This window comes from Acyrthosiphon pisum, chromosome A2 (genome assembly GCF_005508785.2).
Source record: "Acyrthosiphon pisum isolate AL4f chromosome A2, pea_aphid_22Mar2018_4r6ur, whole genome shotgun sequence".
NCBI classification, from domain to species: domain Eukaryota; kingdom Metazoa; phylum Arthropoda; class Insecta; order Hemiptera; family Aphididae; genus Acyrthosiphon; species Acyrthosiphon pisum.
Genome location: NC_042495.1, coordinates 54,759,974 through 54,781,109, shown reverse-complemented (window position 1 = coordinate 54,781,109; position 21,136 = coordinate 54,759,974). Strand labels below are relative to the sequence as shown.

The 21,136-nt window shown below is 28.2% G+C and overlaps 3 protein-coding genes across 3 annotated transcripts; 2 read left to right on the top strand and 1 right to left on the bottom strand.

Moving 5' to 3' along the window:
- Positions 1-95: 95 nt before the first annotated feature.
- LOC100164604 (protein C20orf11-like) lies at positions 96-4,686 on the top strand (the record flags this gene model as incomplete). The annotated part of the gene is given in 6 exon segments (NM_001162721.1): positions 96-307; positions 380-576; positions 1,781-1,978; positions 2,040-2,345; positions 3,235-3,248; positions 4,667-4,686. Coding segments are annotated over 4 exon segments (693 nt in total). The 5' UTR covers positions 96-186.
- Positions 4,687-6,868: 2,182 nt separating this feature from the next.
- Pcnp (PEST proteolytic signal-containing nuclear protein) lies at positions 6,869-8,050 on the top strand. The gene is made up of 3 exons (NM_001162673.2): positions 6,869-7,147; positions 7,215-7,333; positions 7,451-8,050. Exons 1-3 carry the CDS (start codon positions 7,105-7,107, stop codon positions 7,700-7,702), a joined length of 414 nt encoding a protein of 137 aa, NP_001156145.1. The 5' UTR covers positions 6,869-7,104; the 3' UTR covers positions 7,703-8,050.
- A 4,975-nt stretch (positions 8,051-13,025) lies between these two features.
- Positions 13,026-14,187, bottom strand: Rps26 (ribosomal protein S26). The gene is made up of 4 exons (NM_001126227.2): positions 14,059-14,187; positions 13,665-13,842; positions 13,457-13,590; positions 13,026-13,147 (listed from the first exon to the last, which is right to left on the bottom strand). Exons 1-4 carry the CDS (start codon positions 14,059-14,061, stop codon positions 13,106-13,108), a joined length of 357 nt encoding a protein of 118 aa, NP_001119699.1. The 5' UTR covers positions 14,062-14,187; the 3' UTR covers positions 13,026-13,105.
- Between the last annotated feature and the right edge of the window lie 6,949 nt (positions 14,188-21,136).

The following is a 21,136-nucleotide window of genomic DNA, read 5'->3' as shown; positions in this document are numbered from 1 at the left end:
TATTGATATCAGAGCTTAGAGTTTTGACATTATTATTATTTTTTACTTTTTTTACAAGTCCGTTCCCGTAACACAAAAACCTTTTTGTTACGCTTGTCTGTAAATATTACAATTTTCATTATTTTATTGTTTTTCTGGGCTTTTAACTTAAACGCAAATTGTGCCATAACAATTGCTATAACCATCATGAGCTATTCTCCATCAACACAGCCGAACGCTACCAAGCCAGATTGGCTGAGTCGAATCGAAAATATGAAAGTCAACCGTAAAGACATGAACAAACTTATAATGAACTATCTGGTGTCTGGTAAGTATAAATAATACCGTTTGTCCACTTGAACATCATAACAACATGGATAAATGATGTTAAATATTGTAGAAGGATTCAAAGAAGCAGCAGAAAAATTCGAACAAGAAGCTGGTATTAGTTCTCCCCTTAAATTAAATACGTTGGGAAACCGGATTAAAGTGATCGAGTCTGTACAGTCAGGAAAAATGCAAGAAGCTATTACACTTATCAATCAATTATACCCAGGTCTACTAGATGACGATCGTGATTTATACTTTCATTTACAGGTTAATTTTTTTTCATATCTTGTTCAAATACCAATCATAGGCTTTTAATTCATCTAGATTTCACATATATTTTTAATGCATAAACGTGTCTATGGTGGGTGCCTAGGATGTCTGGGCTGCCCCTGCAATTTTCGAAAGGCGCCGGTCAACCAAGTTTTAAATTTAGTGGTTTACAACTTTTATTTAGAAAAAAAAAAATGTCATGCATTGTTTATTTAGTTCTAATAATATTATATTGCATTGTTGAATTGATTTATGATTCTATCACAAATCCCGATAATAATATTATGCGGGTAACTGCCAACTGGTACAATTTTTGAGAAATATGAATTATTTTTATAACTATTGAAAACAAATAATTATAGTAGTCGAGCACGGAGTGGTGGTGACGACCCCACCAGTTTTTGGAATACCCTAGTCTATAAACACAGACGACGGTACGGTTCGCATAATCGCATCTATTATTGGATGTTGGTATATTATTATTGTTGACTGTTGTATTATTTTTCATCGACTCCAGATTTATATAGGCGTCCAAGGACAAATCAATGATATACATATTGTTTTATTATATAAATATAATGTGTTGTTCAATGTTCTTCTTCTTATTAAACATATTAGGTACCTCTATATACATATATATAGAATTTTGTTATTCTTTACATTATAATATGCTTACACATCATATATTATGTTGTTTACTATTTCATTTTATCATATGGACATATGGTGTAATCTAGGCTTGTATATAGATGAATAATATATTAATATTTTTGGAGTTAAATTTAAAATTAGGTACTGAAAATACAGAATACTGTATATTATTAATTGTAAATAGATTTTAATCTATAAATAGATAACTTGAATATATTGAACATATAGACTTTTTTAAACTATATAAATGGTTAATTGGTGGGACTAACCCCCCCCCCCCCCCCAAATATTAGTGGCCAGGGGGTAATGGGGTATTTTTCGGTTTGGTTAGGTGGCGCCGGTCATTAGTTAGGCTGCCCCTGCGCATGAAGTCTAGTCACGCCTATGAGGTAATGATTTGCATTCTGTCTAATGAGAATAATAAGTACCAGTTTATTATTTATTTTAAACTGTTGAGCCTAACAACATTATTTTTATTTTCTATTCGATATACTGTGTTTAAAAGTACAGAATATTCATATTATTAATATTCTGATATTTATTTTTGAAGCAACTGCATCTAATTGAACTTATCAAAGAAGGTAACATAGAAGAAGCTCTTGTATTCGCCCAAGCTAAGCTATCAGAAGTAGGAGAGGGTAATCCTACTATACTTACAGAACTAGAAAGAACACTTGCATTATTAGCATTCGAAGAGCCTCAAAAGAGCCCATTTGCTGACCTTCTTCAGACTACACATAGACAAAAAGTAAAATATTATGATATACAATCATTTATTAACTCTAATACTTTCTTATTATATTTTACAGGTATCTAGTGAGCTGAATGCAGCTATTTTGAGATTTCATAATCAACCAACTATTACACCTAAACTTTACAATCTTATGAAGCTAATAATGTGGGCCCAAGATGAGTTGGATAGGAAAAAAGTTAAGTTCCCCCACATGACAGATTTTGGTTCAGCTACATTGGAACCTCCTAAATGACGCACAGTTAATGAGTACGACGACGTGTGTTGTGACTCTTTTTGGCTGTTTGAACATAAGGATTAAATTTTGATTATTGTTTTTTTTTTTTAATATTAATTATTCATAACTACTTTCCTAATAATATTATATACATCTTTAGGTATGGAGCATTATTATAAAAAATAAGAAAAACTATACATTTCAATTTATTTAATGGATTTTGTTAGGTTACAAAGTTTTTAAATGTATTTGTTAAGTAAGTTATTAGAATACTCAGGTTTTTTTTCCAATATTTGTAAATTATGTAACATTTTACCAAAAAATATATTGTATAGTTTCATTCATTAGTATCTAATGTGTTCCATAATCTAACATTTACATACAATCTATAATATTGGTAGTAACAGTGCAGTGGGTTCTGACAAATAAATAAGCGCTATGTTTGTGTACTGAAATAGATAATTTGGACTCAATTAAAGTTCATGATAATATAAAATTTTACATTAGTCATGGGGATACTTGGCTTGTGGAATATTAATGCATAGGAGAATCTGTATAACAAAATTGTTGACTCAAATTAAATATTGCTGTTGGCCATTGGAAATAATGTAAATGAAATGTAGGAAATTTTCTCTTTGACTATTTTCAGAATAATTGGACATTACATTCCAAACAATATAAATTATCATAACATAAAAATGTGTGATAATGGAAAACAAACATTTTAGGCGTTTTTTTATAATTATATTTTATTCAAAAAATCTTTTTTATTTAATTTTTTTTGCTGTCTTGTTATAATAATAGTCCTTTTTTATTGAAGGAATGACCCAGAGTTCAGACTAAACAGTATTAATATATACATATTACATGTATAATAATACTTGAGGAAATATTCAAAAACGTATTCTGCTTTATTTTATTACACATTATGGCAACAAAAAAAAAACGAGGGAAGCCGTGCTCTGCTATACAGTAGGTGTCAAATGTATATCTATATCTTGTCATAGAGGAAGTCACTGTAATATATATTGTGTCGAATTTAATTTCAATGATAAATCATTGCATAATTAAAAGCATCACGGTTACTTGTTAACGAAGTCATATTTATGATTCAAAGATTTTCCTTGCAGTGGAAAAATATCTAGTAGGGCGCTTTTATTCCGAGGAACTGTGTTTTGGTCTAAATCCAAATTGGATGTGTAGTATTAATAGTATTATATTGTTTGAAGAAACAAGAGGAAGGAGCATTTAGGAGCCTTTTCAAAAGAATTTTCTCAATTATTTCAGAAAAAAACGTGTACCTACTTAAAATAGTATTGTATAACAAAATTAAGTTAGTACCTGTTTTATTGTTTTAACGCACAGTATCAAAATAAAAAAAATGGGTAAAGTAGTATCATTTCTGCTGCACAAAGGAGCAAGTCACTGTTATGTGTGCATTGAATTTGAATTCATTAAAAAATCATTGCATTCGAAAAACGATCTTGAGTGAAGACGGTCTGTCAGCCCATATTACTAAGCTTATTTTATGATATTTAACAATTACTATTAAAATTATATCATGAACAGAAAATGTTAGCATCTACGCTTATTTGTTTTTAAATTACACCAACAATAAATTTTGCCAAAAACTAGTTTTGCTTTTAATTTGATCTATCTAGTTATTTTTAAAAGGACAACAAGGATGAAGGAATTTTTTCCTTTTGGCTCACCCAAGTATGAATCACATCCAGTTAACTACCGGAAATCACTGCCAAAATTAAAAGTCGAAGCATATAATATTATATGTATCCCACCATATAATATTATATGTATTTAGTTTTTTTAATTTTTATTTAAGCTTTTTTTTATATTGCCCATGATAAATATGGTAAATACAAGCTGTACGCTTGTATTCGTTTTAAGGAAACAATTTATCGGTATGATATAAATTATTTTGTATTTGGTAAGATTATTACACAAAATTTTACAGTAACCTATTACCTATGCACTGAACTATAATATAGAGATACCTAGGAAATAGCGGAATAAAAATCCCCTGAAAAATATCCCCGACCCCAGGAAAAATAACCCCTTGGGCCCAGACTATAATTTTACTGACAACTACATAACATTTTTAAAACGTAATTAGTGTAATTATTACATTACTAATATTTAATTACAAATATATTATTATACTTATATAATATATGTATACTTTTCATTAAAAAAATTATTATATAATAAATAATATTAAAAAATTAACAATAATATTGTTTTGTTTTATATCACGATGTGAAACAACGAATGTTAATAGTTCTTTTAAAAGATTAATACGTTGTTACCTTTACCTACATTCATTAACTATTTGTTTAATAATTATTAATTTTATTTGATGTATCAATCATTCGAAATATTTTTACTTTATAATCTTTTAAATATTGTATCTAACTATTAAGTAAAACTTGTAAAATCTACTCCTAATAATAATTATTAATTATTATTATTTACATATCATTAAAATATTATTAGGAAACGTAATATTTTATTTCGGGGATATATTATAATACATAATACAAAGGAATTAAACAAAAAATATTATTGTTAATGTTTGAAAATTATTATATTATAAATATTAAAAAATAAGGTATAATTAAATACTCAAGTAAATAAATAATTGATTTTGTTTGTATGATTTTTTTATACTTCTTATAAGTGAACATATATGGGGGTGTGGGATAACCATGGGTTAATTTTCATGTAATGTCAGGTGGGGGCTACAGCCCCCCCAACATTTCAGCCCTAGCTGCGCCACTGTTGCAGGTATGTAGGTACCTATTTTGCCTAATTTATACGCCGGGAAATATTTACAGCGAAGTATTTAAAACAATAGAATATTATTAATGTTTATATTTTATAAGTTCCTAGTTTTTATCAGTTTTTACACAGATTTTTTGCGTAGTATATAGTATATACACTAACATCTATAGGGCCTAGATTAAAGCTTTAGTTAAGATTCTGAGTAGAGCAATGATTGATGAATGTATTAATTTTACAATGATGGGTGTTATTTCTATGCAGTGCCGCAACTACACCAATTTGGGCCCGTGTGTAAATAAAATGAATGGCCCCTTCCTCACTCTTGAAAATTGAAAAATTAATTTTTCTAAATTTGAAAACATACTTTTGAATTTTGAGTTTTTACTCATACAAAATAAGGTTAGGTAACATAATTGAAACACGTATAGGTACCTACTCGGGTACCTATCACCTATGTATTTACAAATAAATAAATGTAATAATTTGTAGCCTTTTTTATTCATTTTAAATATAAATAATTAATAAATAACAAATAAATTAAACATACCATAATTAACAGTCAACTCAAAAATAAATACTGAAAAATTCATTTTTCTTGCCTTTTTGTTTGCAAAATTGTCAATTATATTTTCTATGTTAATATCATTTGTTTGTTCATTCTTCAATATTGAGCAAAGCTATACTTGAAAGTCTTATTTTTAATCTTAGTTTAATCTATATTTTTAGTCTTATTTTTCTATTTTTAATTTCGGTTACCTATACAACTTTATATACAGGCTGCAAAAGAAACGTTGATGTATGATAATGTTGTATTGTTGTGTACAAAACAAAACCGATCTATTATTCAATCTTGTTCAATCTTTATTAATAACTATTATTATAACAAAATGGTTTTATTTTTTTCTTTCTATAAAATATTTTAAAATTTTAGATTCTGAGTGAAACGATGAATGTATTGATTTTACAATGATGTGTGTTTTTTTATTTTTTATTTTTTTATTTTTGTGTCTATACTAGTAGGTATCTATAGCCGTGGTCTCATCACCTTTTAGGACAGTAAAAGTGCTCCGATTTTCTTCAACAGTATCTTTTCTGATAGGAAAGTGAATCTAGTTGGTACTTTGGAAGGTCAAAAGTAATTTTTCCAGTAGTTTTCAAAAGCGCCGTGAAAAACAAAAGAAAAATTAAGGAGAAACGGAAATTTTTACGCAAAATCTGTTTTCGAGAAAATTGATTTTGGTTTATGGGGTAACTTTAAAACAAATGACCGTAAATACATGAAATTTTCACTGGTTGCTTATATTTCCATTTTCTATACATGATAAAATTTTCAAAATATTTTGATTTGTTTTGAACTGTTTAGGAACGTTTTCATTTTCCAATATTATTCGACTTGTCGTTTGTCAGCGATTCACGTCTTTTTCTTGATATAAACTCGCGCCCACGAGAGAACGACCGTAATTCAGCGAATTTTAATGACCATGACTAAATGAAGTAGGTATAAACATTTAACAGTTTATTTAACAGTCATGGTCGTAGAAATAGAATGGTCGTTCTTTCGTTGGCGCGAATATAGTATTATCGTTTATTTCCATAGACCCTTAGATCATATACAATGACAAATTATAATTTGTCATGTTATTGTATATTAATATTATTTATATTTTACTGTATAATGTATATGATCCACGATTTAAGATAGGCGACATTATAAACTTGACAAAGAAAATTGTTGGACTATTAACCAATAACCATACACTGGTTATTCGGTATACGAACACTGTGAATATCACATATTGGTCTTATAAATGTATCCAACGTCCAATGATAAAGTTGTGAGTTGCTACTCGATGATAACAATGTTTGGATTTGGAAGTAGGAACACGAAGCACCAATTACCAATTATTATTATAATAGGTAGTCAGTAGTATAACATTTCAAATTTCAAATTTGAACACTGGTAAACTATTTAGTAATTACACTTAACGTACTTAATTAATAGACTTTCATATGTAAGATCGTGTTAAAGAATATTTTGTTTTATTTTTATTGTGTTTTTATACAATTTGTATTCATATGTGTCTGTGAAACTGATTGGTATTTAACCATGTCAAAACGACTATCTGCTGAAATCGAGATTTCCGCCAAAGGTATATTTGTGTGAATAGAACTCCAGGTCACAAAATAGAAAATTTATTTTTTGTTTTTATTTCATAGATGGGGTTGACAAAGAAAAACAACAGCCGGACAAGAAACAAAAATTATCATTTGGAATGATGAAAAAAACTCTTCCAGCAAAAACCGGCATTAAGATAACTCTTAATAGCCCAGCCACTGTAAGTATATTTTAAAATATGAAACATTCTAAATACCCAAAATTAAGCAAATGTTCAAAATCTTAGAATTGTTTATTTCAATATATATTTTGATAGTAATATGATGTCTGCTTGTAGAAAGAACCACCTATTCTACCCAAACCAGCATCAAAGTCTGTTGCGGCTGTATTTGGCGATCTTAGTGATGATGAACCTGAAGAAATGCCTAAAGAAGCTAGAATGCGTATGAGAAATATTGGTAGGGATACTCCAACTTCAGCCGGACCCAATTCATTTGGCAAGACTAAACATGGTTTCTGCAATACTGGCAAACTTATGGAGAAGACACTTAAAGAGGCAACAAGCGCACTAATTGATGATAAAAAATAATCATTATTTTTCTTCACAATTATTGTGAATATTGTATTTAAGTTTTTTGCACAGAATTAGTTTTAAATATTAATTAAGATAACCATGACTGTGTATTTATAAAGAATTATTGAAAGGATATTTATCCCTTAGTCCAATCAATTGACCTTTTTTATTTATGTTACTGTAAAGTGTATAAAATATACAAGCAATACATATAATGTTATATATTATTTTTATAAGTATTTAAATAACATTCATACTGTATTCACCAAGTAAAAATATCCATCCTAGTTATGTGAAAAAAATTTTATTCTTTGAATAATGTAATGTGTTTTTCTATCAAATCTATTAAACATTTAAAACTAATGGAAAATATTAAAATAACTGGATATTTACTAAATATCACTAAAAACAAATTTATCCTTCTAACAACTATTAGGTAATATGTATTCAAATGATACCCTGCAGTCAGGCGCCGACTGGCTGGGATGCTACATCCCTTGCCCTAAAATATATTTATTATATATTTAAAGACTTAACACCTAATGAACAGCAGATCGTTATCAACTTATGATTATTAGTGATCTATAATATTGTACAATTTTGATTGAAAGTTTGTTATAACTTGTTACTTATTTATGTTTTTAACACATATTCAATCAAATGTTTAATATTTTTTAAAAAACAAAATATATTAATACTTTGTAAATAATCTACATGTTTTAAATTTGCCCTTTAAATTGTGTACCAGTCTGCGCCTGCCTGCAGTAATCTTAAAGCAAATAGTTTTTTTAGAAAATGTAGTCAACAATATATAATACATCAGCTAATTGATATAATATTTCTCTAAAAATACTAATCTGTGTCGATCACCTTGCTTATAAAATTAATCTGACCATCCAAATTATATTACATCATGATCGTTTTATTCATTGTAATAATGTAAAATTGTGGATATCAAAACATATGACAGTTGTATTGTTGAACCTTTATATACTTAACTTATGTCTCAAGACATAGTCAATAAATGGCCATGTTTGGCTGTTTGAGATTACATAACTGCTTTTAATGCTTTTTCAATTAGAAATATACACCAATCTATAAAATTGTAATTCATTCTTGAAGCAATTTAAATTACATTTATCATTTATTATGATAGTAAAAAAAAATTGTGAGAGTAACAACTAGATTACAAGAGCAAAGACGTTAAGTAGAAGTGTCTTAATTATTGATTGCAATTTATGTAGGAATATATAAATTGATTAAGTAATGGAGTTATGTGTCCCCAAGATTTATTATTTCGGTATCTATACTATACAAGTACTTATTTTGATACCAGTATCTTTTAATAATATGGTTAAAGGGGAAGCAAATTTAGTTTTATGATCATATCTATACTTTAAAAAAAATATATATCAAGAAGATTTCAGTATACTAAACAAGGAACCCATCATAACAGTAGAGCACTAGAGCGTATGATATAGGATTTAGTACATAAAAAAGATATTGGTTAATATTTTTTGAAAAATTTAGGACAGACAGTTTAATTCAATGAATTTAGTTTTTTCAATAATAATAGTTTAAAAAATAGCTTTGTAGTATCAGTGGCAGACCTAGAGGGGGGAGGGCAAGGGTTCAATATATTAATTCAATATATTTTTTTTACCATAACCATTAACCTTTGAATTTAAATTTTAAATGAGTTACAAAAAATAATACTGACTACTGTATCATGTAATGTATGCTCAATTTTATATTCAGTAGAAGCCGCTTACAGACAACACTTTTAAACCAAGGTGAAATGTGTCAATTAACTGATTGTTTACCATGTACTTAGGAGTTAGGACCAGCCTCCTGCCCAAAGACATTTTGTTTCAATAATGCGATTGTATCAATTATCTATGTTCCTATTTTTTTTAACATAAGCGGCTTCTACTGTAACTATATGTCTATATGTACAATGAACATATTTATTAGAAAATATTTCTTTGGATTAATCAAATAATTTGTTAATTATTTTTGTAAAATGTACCTAACAAGTTAAATTAAGTGGACATTTCACACATATATGCTGTATGTCTTACATAATACATACAGAAGATACAACATAGAATTTGTATATGCAGCAGAATTAATTTTAATTTAATAGTTCCACTATATAATTTCAATATATAAACACTATTTAGGATCTCATAGGTTGTCATTGATATTTAAGTTTTGAGCATAATATAAAAGTTATAATTACAGCTGAGAACTTCTAATAATTGATAACCTTAAAATATTTAAATATGTATACAAGTGTGCAAGAACAATAAATATATGTTTTTAACAAATATAATACAAAAACATGGCTCCTAAATTATATTAATGTGAACAATTAAACACAATCAACTATAACGGACAATTTAAGCACAATTTTTACCCGAATCAGGTGTTATCAGCCAGAGTGTATTGCCTAACTAATATTATTATTAGGGCTCGGATTTTGTAGCAAAATAAATCCTTAAAAAAACATTTTAAGTAGCCAAAAAAAGCCAAAAAAATCATTTATTAATTTAATTCTAAAAAAACAAATTTCAATTATACATAAAATTAAATATTAAAAAAAAAATTTACAACCATATATTTAGTCAAGTTACTTTCATTAAAACTCATATTAAACATATAAAATGTTATATTTTTTATCCAAATTTATTTTGACTTCACACAATTTACAAAATATAATATTTCCATCAGTCATAAGCACATTTTCACCGAATTCTTTTACGATTTTTTTTAATTTTAAATTTAAATTTTTAACTTTTGGCATTTTGACGATGAGAGAAATTACTTAGAACACTATACGTTTATACCTCACAGATTTTCGATTGATATTTACTGGCCAACTAAAGTATTAGAACATGCTATAAAAATACGTAAGTATAATTCAGATAATTTTCCATTTCCTTGAGTCGTAAATACAACTATAGATAATTGTAGATAAAACTATTTCAACACAATAACGACAGTTATTTTATCAGTCATATATTTATTACTGGTTTTTTCACTGGTTTTATAATTTCTGGTAATAGTAATAATATAGTAATTGTTCAAACAACCAAGAAACTAATTAAGGCAAGTAAGTCAATGGGCCTATGTATAAATGAAAATAAAACTAAGTATATGATGATGTCAAGAAATAATCAGAAAACAAACGATCTTTTAATAAGTAACATGAAATTCGAAGCTGTGTATAATTTTAAATACCTAGGAGTAAATGTCAATAATAAGAATAATATGCATCAGGAAGTGAATAAAAGAATTATGTGAGGGAACAGGTGTTATTATAGTATAGTCAAAATACTAAAATCAAAATTACTTTCAAGGACATCAAAAATTCTTCTCTATCATAGCTACCTGCGCCCAATTGTAACATATGCTTGCGAGACATGGTCCTTAACAAAAGGCGATGAAAGGAAATTAATAATATTTGAAAGAAAAGTACTCCGGAACATCTTCGGACCACGTATCAACCAAGAAACCAATACTTACGAAAGAAGAAAAAAATGATGAATTACAGAAATTGTACAACAGACCAAATATGTTAGCGTTTATTAGAAACAAACGACTGGAGTGATTTGGACACACTTGGAGAGCAGATGGACTATTAATAAAAAAAAGTACCTGTTGAAAAAATTAACAAAGTAAGGCCCTTAGGAAGACCAAGAACCCGGTGGATAGATTTGATAACCAGAGACCTGAAAGAGATAGGCCAAAATGTAACTTTTGAGCTGACGTATAACAGAGATAGATGGCGAGACCTCTTAAAGGCAGCAATGGTCCTCAACGGACCGGTAAGCTGAGAAGAAGAGAAGTAATATTATAGTCCAAGACGTATAATATGCATAGAGATAAGCTAAGTTTTCAAGAAAAATATGAAAAAATAACCAAATAGGGGGAAAAGCAATAAAAAGCAGATTTTGTGGAAAAAAGCAAAAAAAAGTTTACTTCATTCAAATCAGAACGATTCAAAACGTATTTATATATAAGAATTATCTTTCTATCACAATTCCCTCAAAAGAAGTATTTGCTACAAAATCCGAGCCCTAATTATTATTATACTGGTACACATTTGGAAAATAATATTTTTATACAGATTGTGGTTTGTTATATTATCAATATATCATTTTTTTCCAAATGTGTAACTTAATGCTATTGATTTTACAAGTATAATCAAATTATATAATGCAAGTAATAACAAAATATAAAATTATTTTTTTTAAATATAACCAGCTCGTATTATGAAATATATATTTTAAACTTCACTCAAATTGTCCTCTGACTTATTTACACAAATATGAAAAACTAGAAGTCCTCAGCCCTATAACTCATATTAATATTAAAAACATAGGCGTGCGCAGCCCGTTGTTGCAGAGTAGGTCAATATCATCTTGAAACAAATTATTTTAGGTGTTACACTGTTATCTATAAAATTACATTAATTTACTCACCCTTCATCACCCACTGTTTAAATTTTAAGTAATAATATATATATTTTTATTCATAAGTAGGGCTAGGATTTATATGCATTTCCATATTATTTTCCTTAAATCCAAATTGATTGGTTCTCGATTCAATAGAATTATTTTTGTTTGCATATTCTATAGATTTAAGAAAATCTTGTTAATTTTGCGGATATAAGAAAATCAAAAATCAGAATGCTTATACCACTGAATAAGACAATACAACTATTTATATGATCTATGTTGCCATCTAAAATAAGTATGGTACATCTCACAGGGTGGGCCACGGCCCACGCCTATAATTATAAACATAAACAAAAGCCTAAAAATGGCCAAGACATTCCACTAGGCAAGAAGAATCAAATGATTTATAAATATTAAACAAGTTAAGAAATTCAGAGCAAAGAATTCTAAAAATAGATTTGAATTTGTCATCAAGTTTTCTAGACTTTAGCTACTCCAAAAATTGAAATACAAAAATGTTTTAAAACTCTTTTTTAATATGACGTTTTCAGGAATTTGGGGGATAATATCAAAAATGTGGGAAAGTCAATTTCAAGTAGACTTGACAAAGAATTAAAATCTGTTTTCCGAATTCTTATCACTACATTAGATGAATTGATAAAATTTGTTATGTTTGGCAAAAAACACGTCTAAAATACAATGTTGCACGTGTGTTAGACAGACAGAAAATCACCAGATGGAGTCCCCTTAACTTTCCAATAAAATGATAACATATAAAATAATGAAAATATTTGAGGTACCCACTGTGAACCTGTATAACTTATTTACTTAACTACTTTGACGGAAGGTTGGGATGACATAAATACAATATTTTATTTTTGTCAGAATCAAAATGTATTTTTATATCTTAAATGAAGGTATAATATAATTTTGTATCCCCATAATACGATGGGAATTACGTTTTCCTTTGAGGTTGTCCTCCTTGGCGATTATTATCCTGAAACACAAACCATAAGCCATATATTCCAGATAATTATAAACATAATAGTGCAAATAAAGTATTCTTGAATAATAGTATAATATTTTAGTACTATTTAAAGTTATAGGTTTATATGATTTTACTAATGTTATACAGTCGAAAGTGATTAACTCAAAGTTGTAGACCGGGAAAAAAATTTAGGCATAGACAATTTAGAGTTAATCATGTTCAACTGTACATCAAAATATGTAGGTTATTAAACAATGGAATGTTAAAGTTTATAAATATATGAGCAATTTTTAATAAAAAAAAAAAAATTAATCTTACACCACGTGGGAAGTTACGGCTTGGTGGTGTCCTGATACGACGGTCAGCTTTTGATCTGTTCCTGACCACTTTGGAATGGATGGCACAAGAAACACAGTAGTGCAATTTAGCATATAATTTCGGCAATTGGTATGCTACAACAAAAACATAATTATTAGTAGAAGTTCAAATATTTTAGATTTTGGGACATTAATTTTAAGTAACATACATGTATATACACTAGCATCAGTTATATCACGGACAGCGGCGGCTTCGACAATATTACGAATAACAAATTTCTTGATAGCCTTGTCTTTGGGCACGCAGCGAGCGCAATTGGTGCAACGCACAGGCTTGACGTGACCACGGCCGTGTTTTGATCTTCCTCCATTACGGCGCTTGCGAGTCTGTAGTTGAAAATTTAACAATATTTAAAATGAACTGTATCTTGTAAAACCAGTAATAAAACAATCAATGCAGTGCCACATATTATATAAAAGAGAACACATGGAAAATAATTAAACTATTCATAGTTTATTCAGGATACAACCGACCACTTTAAAAAGTCTATGTTAAAATTTAACAGCTATGTAATTATAATAATTTGATTTAAGTTTACTTACCATTTCGATGTCGATTTAAAGCTGAAAAACTTTAAAGATAAATGAAAGACAAAAAACGAACGAAACTCGTCAGCTTAATAAAAGGACTAGAAATCGAATTATCGAATGGACGACATAACACATAACCTCACAAAAAGTAAGACTTGGCTGATTTGGTAGCAATGGATTACATATATCATGGATGAAAAAACTCATTCTTGGGTTTTAAGAGAAAATCTATATCTAAACATAATAATTGTCCGTGTACATGGTTAGCCTGTATGTGGCGCTGTAGACAATTTTGAATTAATATGATAATAAAGAATTCAAATAAATAAAAGTAATAAATAAATATAAATAAATAAACTATTATAGAAGGCAGAAACAGAATGCTTATGGAACCTCCGAGTGTGCAGCAAGAACTCAATATTTAATGCTTATTTTTGAAATTATGAATTTATATTAAATAGGTACTAGCTCAGCCACTCTGGTGTGGTACCAATTGTAGACCAATTAATGAGGGTGAATAGGTTGTGATGATAGGTCAATAAGGTCATGTTATGAAGAAAGGTGACTCGGGATTTGAGGAAATTGGCTTTGGAAATTAATATTAAATGTCTCCGTCTTACAAGTGCGTAACAATGGTAAATTGTACGCTCGGCAGAACACGTGTAGCTCCGTTAGTCTAAAAATTATAGTGAATTAACCTATTTGACCTCGTATAAAATTTAAAGGTAAGATTATTATCTAGACAACCTCATTGGCTTTTTTTTATATTTTAATTTTAAAGCGAGTTATGAGTATTTTAAAATTGTAAATTGTTTGTACAAGGCGTGAGGCGTCCTCTTAAGAGATTTATGGACAGAATATAGAGAACGACACATCATCAAAAAAGCACCGGAAAAATTAATTTTTATTAGTTTATTATTCTTTATTAGTTATTTTTTCATTCAAATTATTCTAGATGTAATTTTTTTTCTCTTTACAGCTAATTAATAAAATACTTAAATATAGCAAGTAGTATAATAATTTAAGTGCAATTGTACCTAGTTACCAACAGGATTAGAGTATACTATAAGTAATATACTTATATGTATTTAATATACTACTGTCTATTCTGTATATCTTTTTTTGATTTTTTGAGCATTGAGTATAAACTAGGTACTTATGAGGAAACTTGTGTTACATTTTCAAGGTTTATGATTGACATTTTAATAGAATATGAACTAAATAAATTTGAAATTTAAAATGTCTATAAATAGGTAGTAGCAAAATTAGGGGGAGGTACCGTTCCAAATATTGAACTTTGTTTTATTATAATAATTACTTTGATTTCAGATACAACGTATAGAACTAAATGTATTCAATGTAAACTACTACCAATAAATAGGTTAAATTTGTTTTTACCCCGAAGTTGTGTTATTCATGATAAGTAGCCAAGTAGGTAGGTATACATAATGAGCTTTATTAACAACGTTATCAATATAGCACTTACCATAAAAAAATCATAGATCCGCCGCTATCTATAAATAGCTCAAAGCAAGTAAAAATATTTTGAAAATTGTATTATGTATAAAAAATTATAAAATTATAATAATTTGGTGAACATTTCAAATTTCTACGGCTGTTTGTTTTTGAATTAGCTATTAGGTACAGGCGTACAGCTAAATGAGAAAATCATTCGATGCTAAAAGTCGTTAATTTAAGGGTGAATATCCAATAATTTATCCAATTTGACTTTCGGTAAACTTTTTTTCGTTTTTAATTAATGGTTGGAAAATCAAAGAGGAATCTTTTATTACATTTTCAAGTTTTTTTACTGAGCGAAATAGTGTATTGTGTGGCAGGGGCGGGAGTGAGACTACATTATGTCAACTACTTGTGTAATATTCGTGTACACATGTGTCTGCAGCACCAAAAAAAAATTAAAAAAATAAAAATAAAAAACACACATAATTGTCAAATCTACAGTAGGTAGGTAGTTATGGTAGGTTCTTACAATATATAGGTACCTATAATCGTATAGTCGTATAGACGTAGGTATATACCTACAAAGTTATAATTTGTAATCATATTATATTATCATCATTAATTAATAATTATGTATTTATGTATCAATAATATTCTATCCTTTGGTATAATATTGATATTTATACATACCTATTACCTATTTTTAAATATAATTCATTATTTACATAATTTTATACTTAATAGTTAATATGTAGTATAAATATATGATCTATATATATAAAAATGGAGCGTGAAAAATGTCGTTACCTCATCAATCGAGAACGGATGGTCTCATTTGCCTCAAATCTTTTTTAAGATGTTTGCAATTTCCAGGAGAAGGTTTTTACGAAAGAAAATTTTTGGAAAATTCACCGGAAAAGTAGAAAATCTGGATGTAAAAGATACAACAGTTGCGCAACAGTGTATTATATTATATTGGTTACTACTCAGGGGTGAACGCCGGGGGGGGGGGGGTTAATGTATATGATGAATTCAATGATATGCGTCGTGATTCGGAGTTTAAATTTGAAAACTTGTATGCAGCAGCAAAAGAAATGGCCGACAAAATGGATATTAATTTAGCACCTCTACGGAATGTTGGAATACAGAAGAACCGAGACAATTACGAAGGCGGTCCAGAAGAATATTTCCGTCGGTCCATTTTTCTTCCTTTTTAGACCACTTATTAATGCAGCTAAAAATAAGATTTCTTGAACACCGGGAACTAGGTACTGTCAAAAATTCAAAATATTCTTCCTACTAAGTGCTCTGAGCTGAATACAAAAGAAATGAGTGAAACGGTAAATACTTTTGCTAAAGAATGGCCAAATGACATCAATGGATCTACTGATGATTTTATAGCTGAGATGACCATGTGGCACAGGTAACAAAATATTCAATTTCTTATGCATACAAATATTGTTTGTGATCTATATTAAAACATAAAATTCATTGTTTTTTCAGACATTGTTTAAATATGTCAAAGGATAAACGGCCGAAAACATTTATTGAGACTCTCAACAATTGTAATTCTGCATTGTATCCATCAATACACACATTTTTGCAGATTGGTGCAACTCTACCCGTTTCTGTGGCAACAAGTGAACGGTCTATTTCTTGTCTTCGAATATTGAAAACATATCTGCGCAACAAGACTGGTGAGGAGCGATTAAATGGATTGATGCTATTAAACTTATACAGAGACGTGGAAGTGACTTGTGAAGAGGTCATTGATATAATGGCAAAAAAACTGAGACGTATAGATCTTGTTTTATAATTTAAATTGAATTGACAAATTTTAATAATTAATTATTAATCTATGGTATGTAATATACTAATATGTATATGTATAATGTGTATAGTATAAGTGTCTAAAATAAATAGTAAAAGTGTAATACAGTATGAATAATATGATATTTATGAATACCTACTTTAAATTTTTTGATTATTCGTTCAATATTAGTATATCATGAGAGCTTATTATGAAGGAATATGTGGTACCTATATGTTGGATATTTTGTTACCTCCAATTGATAAGTGACCTGGACTCATAAGTGTGCGCAGATATTTATGGAAGGGTATATAGTCTGTGGCGTGCCCAGGAATTGTAAATGGGGTGGGGGGGCACAGCCTAGTACTGTATGTTATATTTATATTGTTGTTATTAATATATATAGGTACATTTTTAATTACTAAATCATTTTAAAAGCTAATGGTTTTACAATGGTTTTTATTTATTTTTTTTATCCTGGATACAAATTATCATATATCATTGAATTCAAGTTTAATACAATCCATTATACATTAACCCACTTGTAACCTACTAATAGTTTTGCCATTTTTTTAGGGGTTTTAAAAAACTCATGGGGGGGGGGGGTTGTGACCTGATAACCCCCCCCTTGGCTACGCCCCTGCCTACTATACACAGCGTGGTGTATTGCTAAAAATATTCGTGGGTATACGCCTTCTAGATCTTAGGTGTCAATGACATAACTATAACATTAAATCAAAAAAAAATTTTTCTCGCTTCGCTCGAGTACAATAACGACCAAATTATCTAATTATCAGATTACAATTAATATACAAGTATCTTTCAACTACTAACTGAATGAAAAACAGAAACAAATTAAATCACAAAATGACTTTTTTAAATATACTTTTAAAATTAAATATATTGCCTTTAAAACTAAAATAGTCAAAATATGCACTAAATAGGTTATATGTAGGTATTTCATCCCAAATGTTGTGAATTGTATTTTGTTACTCACACATCACAAAATTAACCATAAAAACTACAAAGTATGCAATTCCTTGCCTTACACACAACATTTCAGAGTATCTAATTATTATCAATTAGTAAAATATAAAATATTTAACTAAAACCAAACGATTACAAATTGATAAAAAGTTTTCTTTATTAATAACAAATTAATTCATATAAATATAATAATAATACATAGGTATTTAATAATTATTATTATAATCTATAATATTTTTCATATAGGTACTTTTTTTTTACTCTCTTGTCTCTGGTTCCGTGTTGACGTTTTTTTTAGTTCTAGTATCTTCAGCAGTCTTATGATCAGGGATGTATTGGTAAATAATGTCTTGAGTATACGCCATATTTTTTAAATTGTATCTCAAAAAAAATTTTCTCACTTATCGCTCCGCTCGATAAATTTTATATAGAAATAAAACATACTTATCGCTCTTCTTACTTAATTTTCAGTATCAACCAACAATTTAATAAAGTATAAAACTCATAAATATGTTAAAATTTTTATTGTTCAAATATTACGTTACAAAATATTCCAAATACTTTGAGTTTCAATTTTGAATTTTCTTGCATCTCGTATCGTCCGCCAATCTATGACGCACTAGCCATGACTTTACATAGATTTCTGGTTTCCAAAGATGTAATGGAGGTCCATTTATTTTAATAAACATCAATTGGGAAATATGTTCAATAGTGAATCTTGTTCGAATATCATTACAAATAATATTTAAAAGGCTAAAGCCCCTTTCACACTTGGCTGTAGAACACGGAAATGTTTGAACACAATTATGCATTTTTAAGATCAATGTTCTTGAACTTTTATCTTATTCTACAAATTCTATGAAACCTTGAATTGTGTTATCTTTATTCAAAAAAAATCGGTCACATATACGTTTCACTTGGGCTTCACCATACCTTACACCAACCGATTTAGACCAAGTACCTTTATCAATAATACAGATATGTTGAAGAATTGAACTATCATTATCATTTTTATCTAATAATCTTGAATTTAAATTAACACACATATACTTGTTATGAGCTGATTACTATTAATAGAAACAATTCTCGAATAGCTATAGTTAATTTTATATTTTTAAAGAACATATTTTATACATTCTTTTTAAATTCCTCCATATGATCACCATCTTTATATTTAAGTGAATCTATTATTCTTATTGATCTTTTAATTTTTAAATCAGCATTTATCAATGTAATATCGTTACTTTGGAGTGCCAAAGATAAAGTAGAAAGTTCGTACAATACATCACACATTAAGGCTAAATCAGAAATGAGCTCAGGACTAGTTATTATTTTATACAAACCTAAGTATTTACTTCTTGATTTTGTGTCTCTAGTTATGTCTAATGAAGATGAATGAAAGTGTTGACTTAAGGCAGGAAATGTTCTCCACATAGATTTAACTGCTCGCCAACTACTTGCAACCCAGCGAACATCTAGTACTCTTCCAATGTTATCAAAAATAATATCAAGTTCACTGCAAATATCCTTTATCTCATTTTTGTTTTTTGGCGAATTATTATACAATACATATAGTGAATCAATAAAACTTTTGAAATGATTAGTTGCATTTATATCCTTCATTGTATTATTGACAGAGAGTTCTAAACGATGATTTAGGCAATGCCAGTTAAAAATTAAAGGGTATTTATCTTTAAGTAATTTTACCACTCCAGCTTTTTTACCAACGAGTACACTACATACCGTATACGCAGTCTTGTAAAGTATTCGAATACAAGTATTTAAATACTTTTTGAAGCATTTATATGGTAGGTATTCTAAATACAATTTTTTTAAATGTATTTTTTAAGTATTTTGAATACTTTTTAAAAGTATTTTTAACAAAATTTAAATACTTGTATTAAAATACCATAAAGCCCGTTTCATTCATTTTAATTTATTATTTTTTCACAAAAAATTTACAACAATAAAAATAATATTGTTTTTGTTGAAAACTAATATTATGTTTTTGTATAGTAAAGTAGGTAATAACAATATTTTAAATTTAAAAAAAAAAGGTGGGTAAGTGGATGTCGCTCTGCTGTACAGTAGGTTAGAAGTGGGTCACTGTATAATGGACAGTATTAAATTTGAATTCAATGATATAATATCACTGTATAAGAAAAACGATTCTGAGCGGAGACGGTATATCAGTCTATGTATTAGACATATATATACTTATCTATGGTATTAAAAAAAAATTGACCTATAATAGGTACCTATAATAAATTCCAAATTAATCATATCATAATATCTATTAGGTACTTATAAGTTATAACGTGTTATACATCAACAAAAAACCGTGGTAAAATCATAGATATATAATAGTATACTTTAGAAGTTTCAAGTACCCACGAATAATATTATACAATCACAACAAAATAACTAAAAGAGTTATCCTAGGTTTTTAATATGTAATTTCGTCCAAATTTGTACTTAAAATGACTATAAAAATAAACTGTTTAAATGTATATTTTAGATTTTTTGGTATATCAGGAGCTTTGTATTAAATTTATACACTTTTTGGCCCAACAGATAAAACTTTATTGATATTTATAGAAAAAAAAACTAAAAATGTCCGTAAACAGCTCAAAAAGAGTCAAAATATTTTCAAAATTGTATGGTGTATAGGAAATGCTTATATAAACATTCAATAAAAATTTCATGTATCTGCAGTTATTCGTTTTTGAATTAGAACAAAATAAGGAAATCGCTACATGAGAAATCGAGTGAATATCCAATGTTGTAAAAATTTGAATTTCAAACGATCATAAAAATTTAAATTTGACTTTC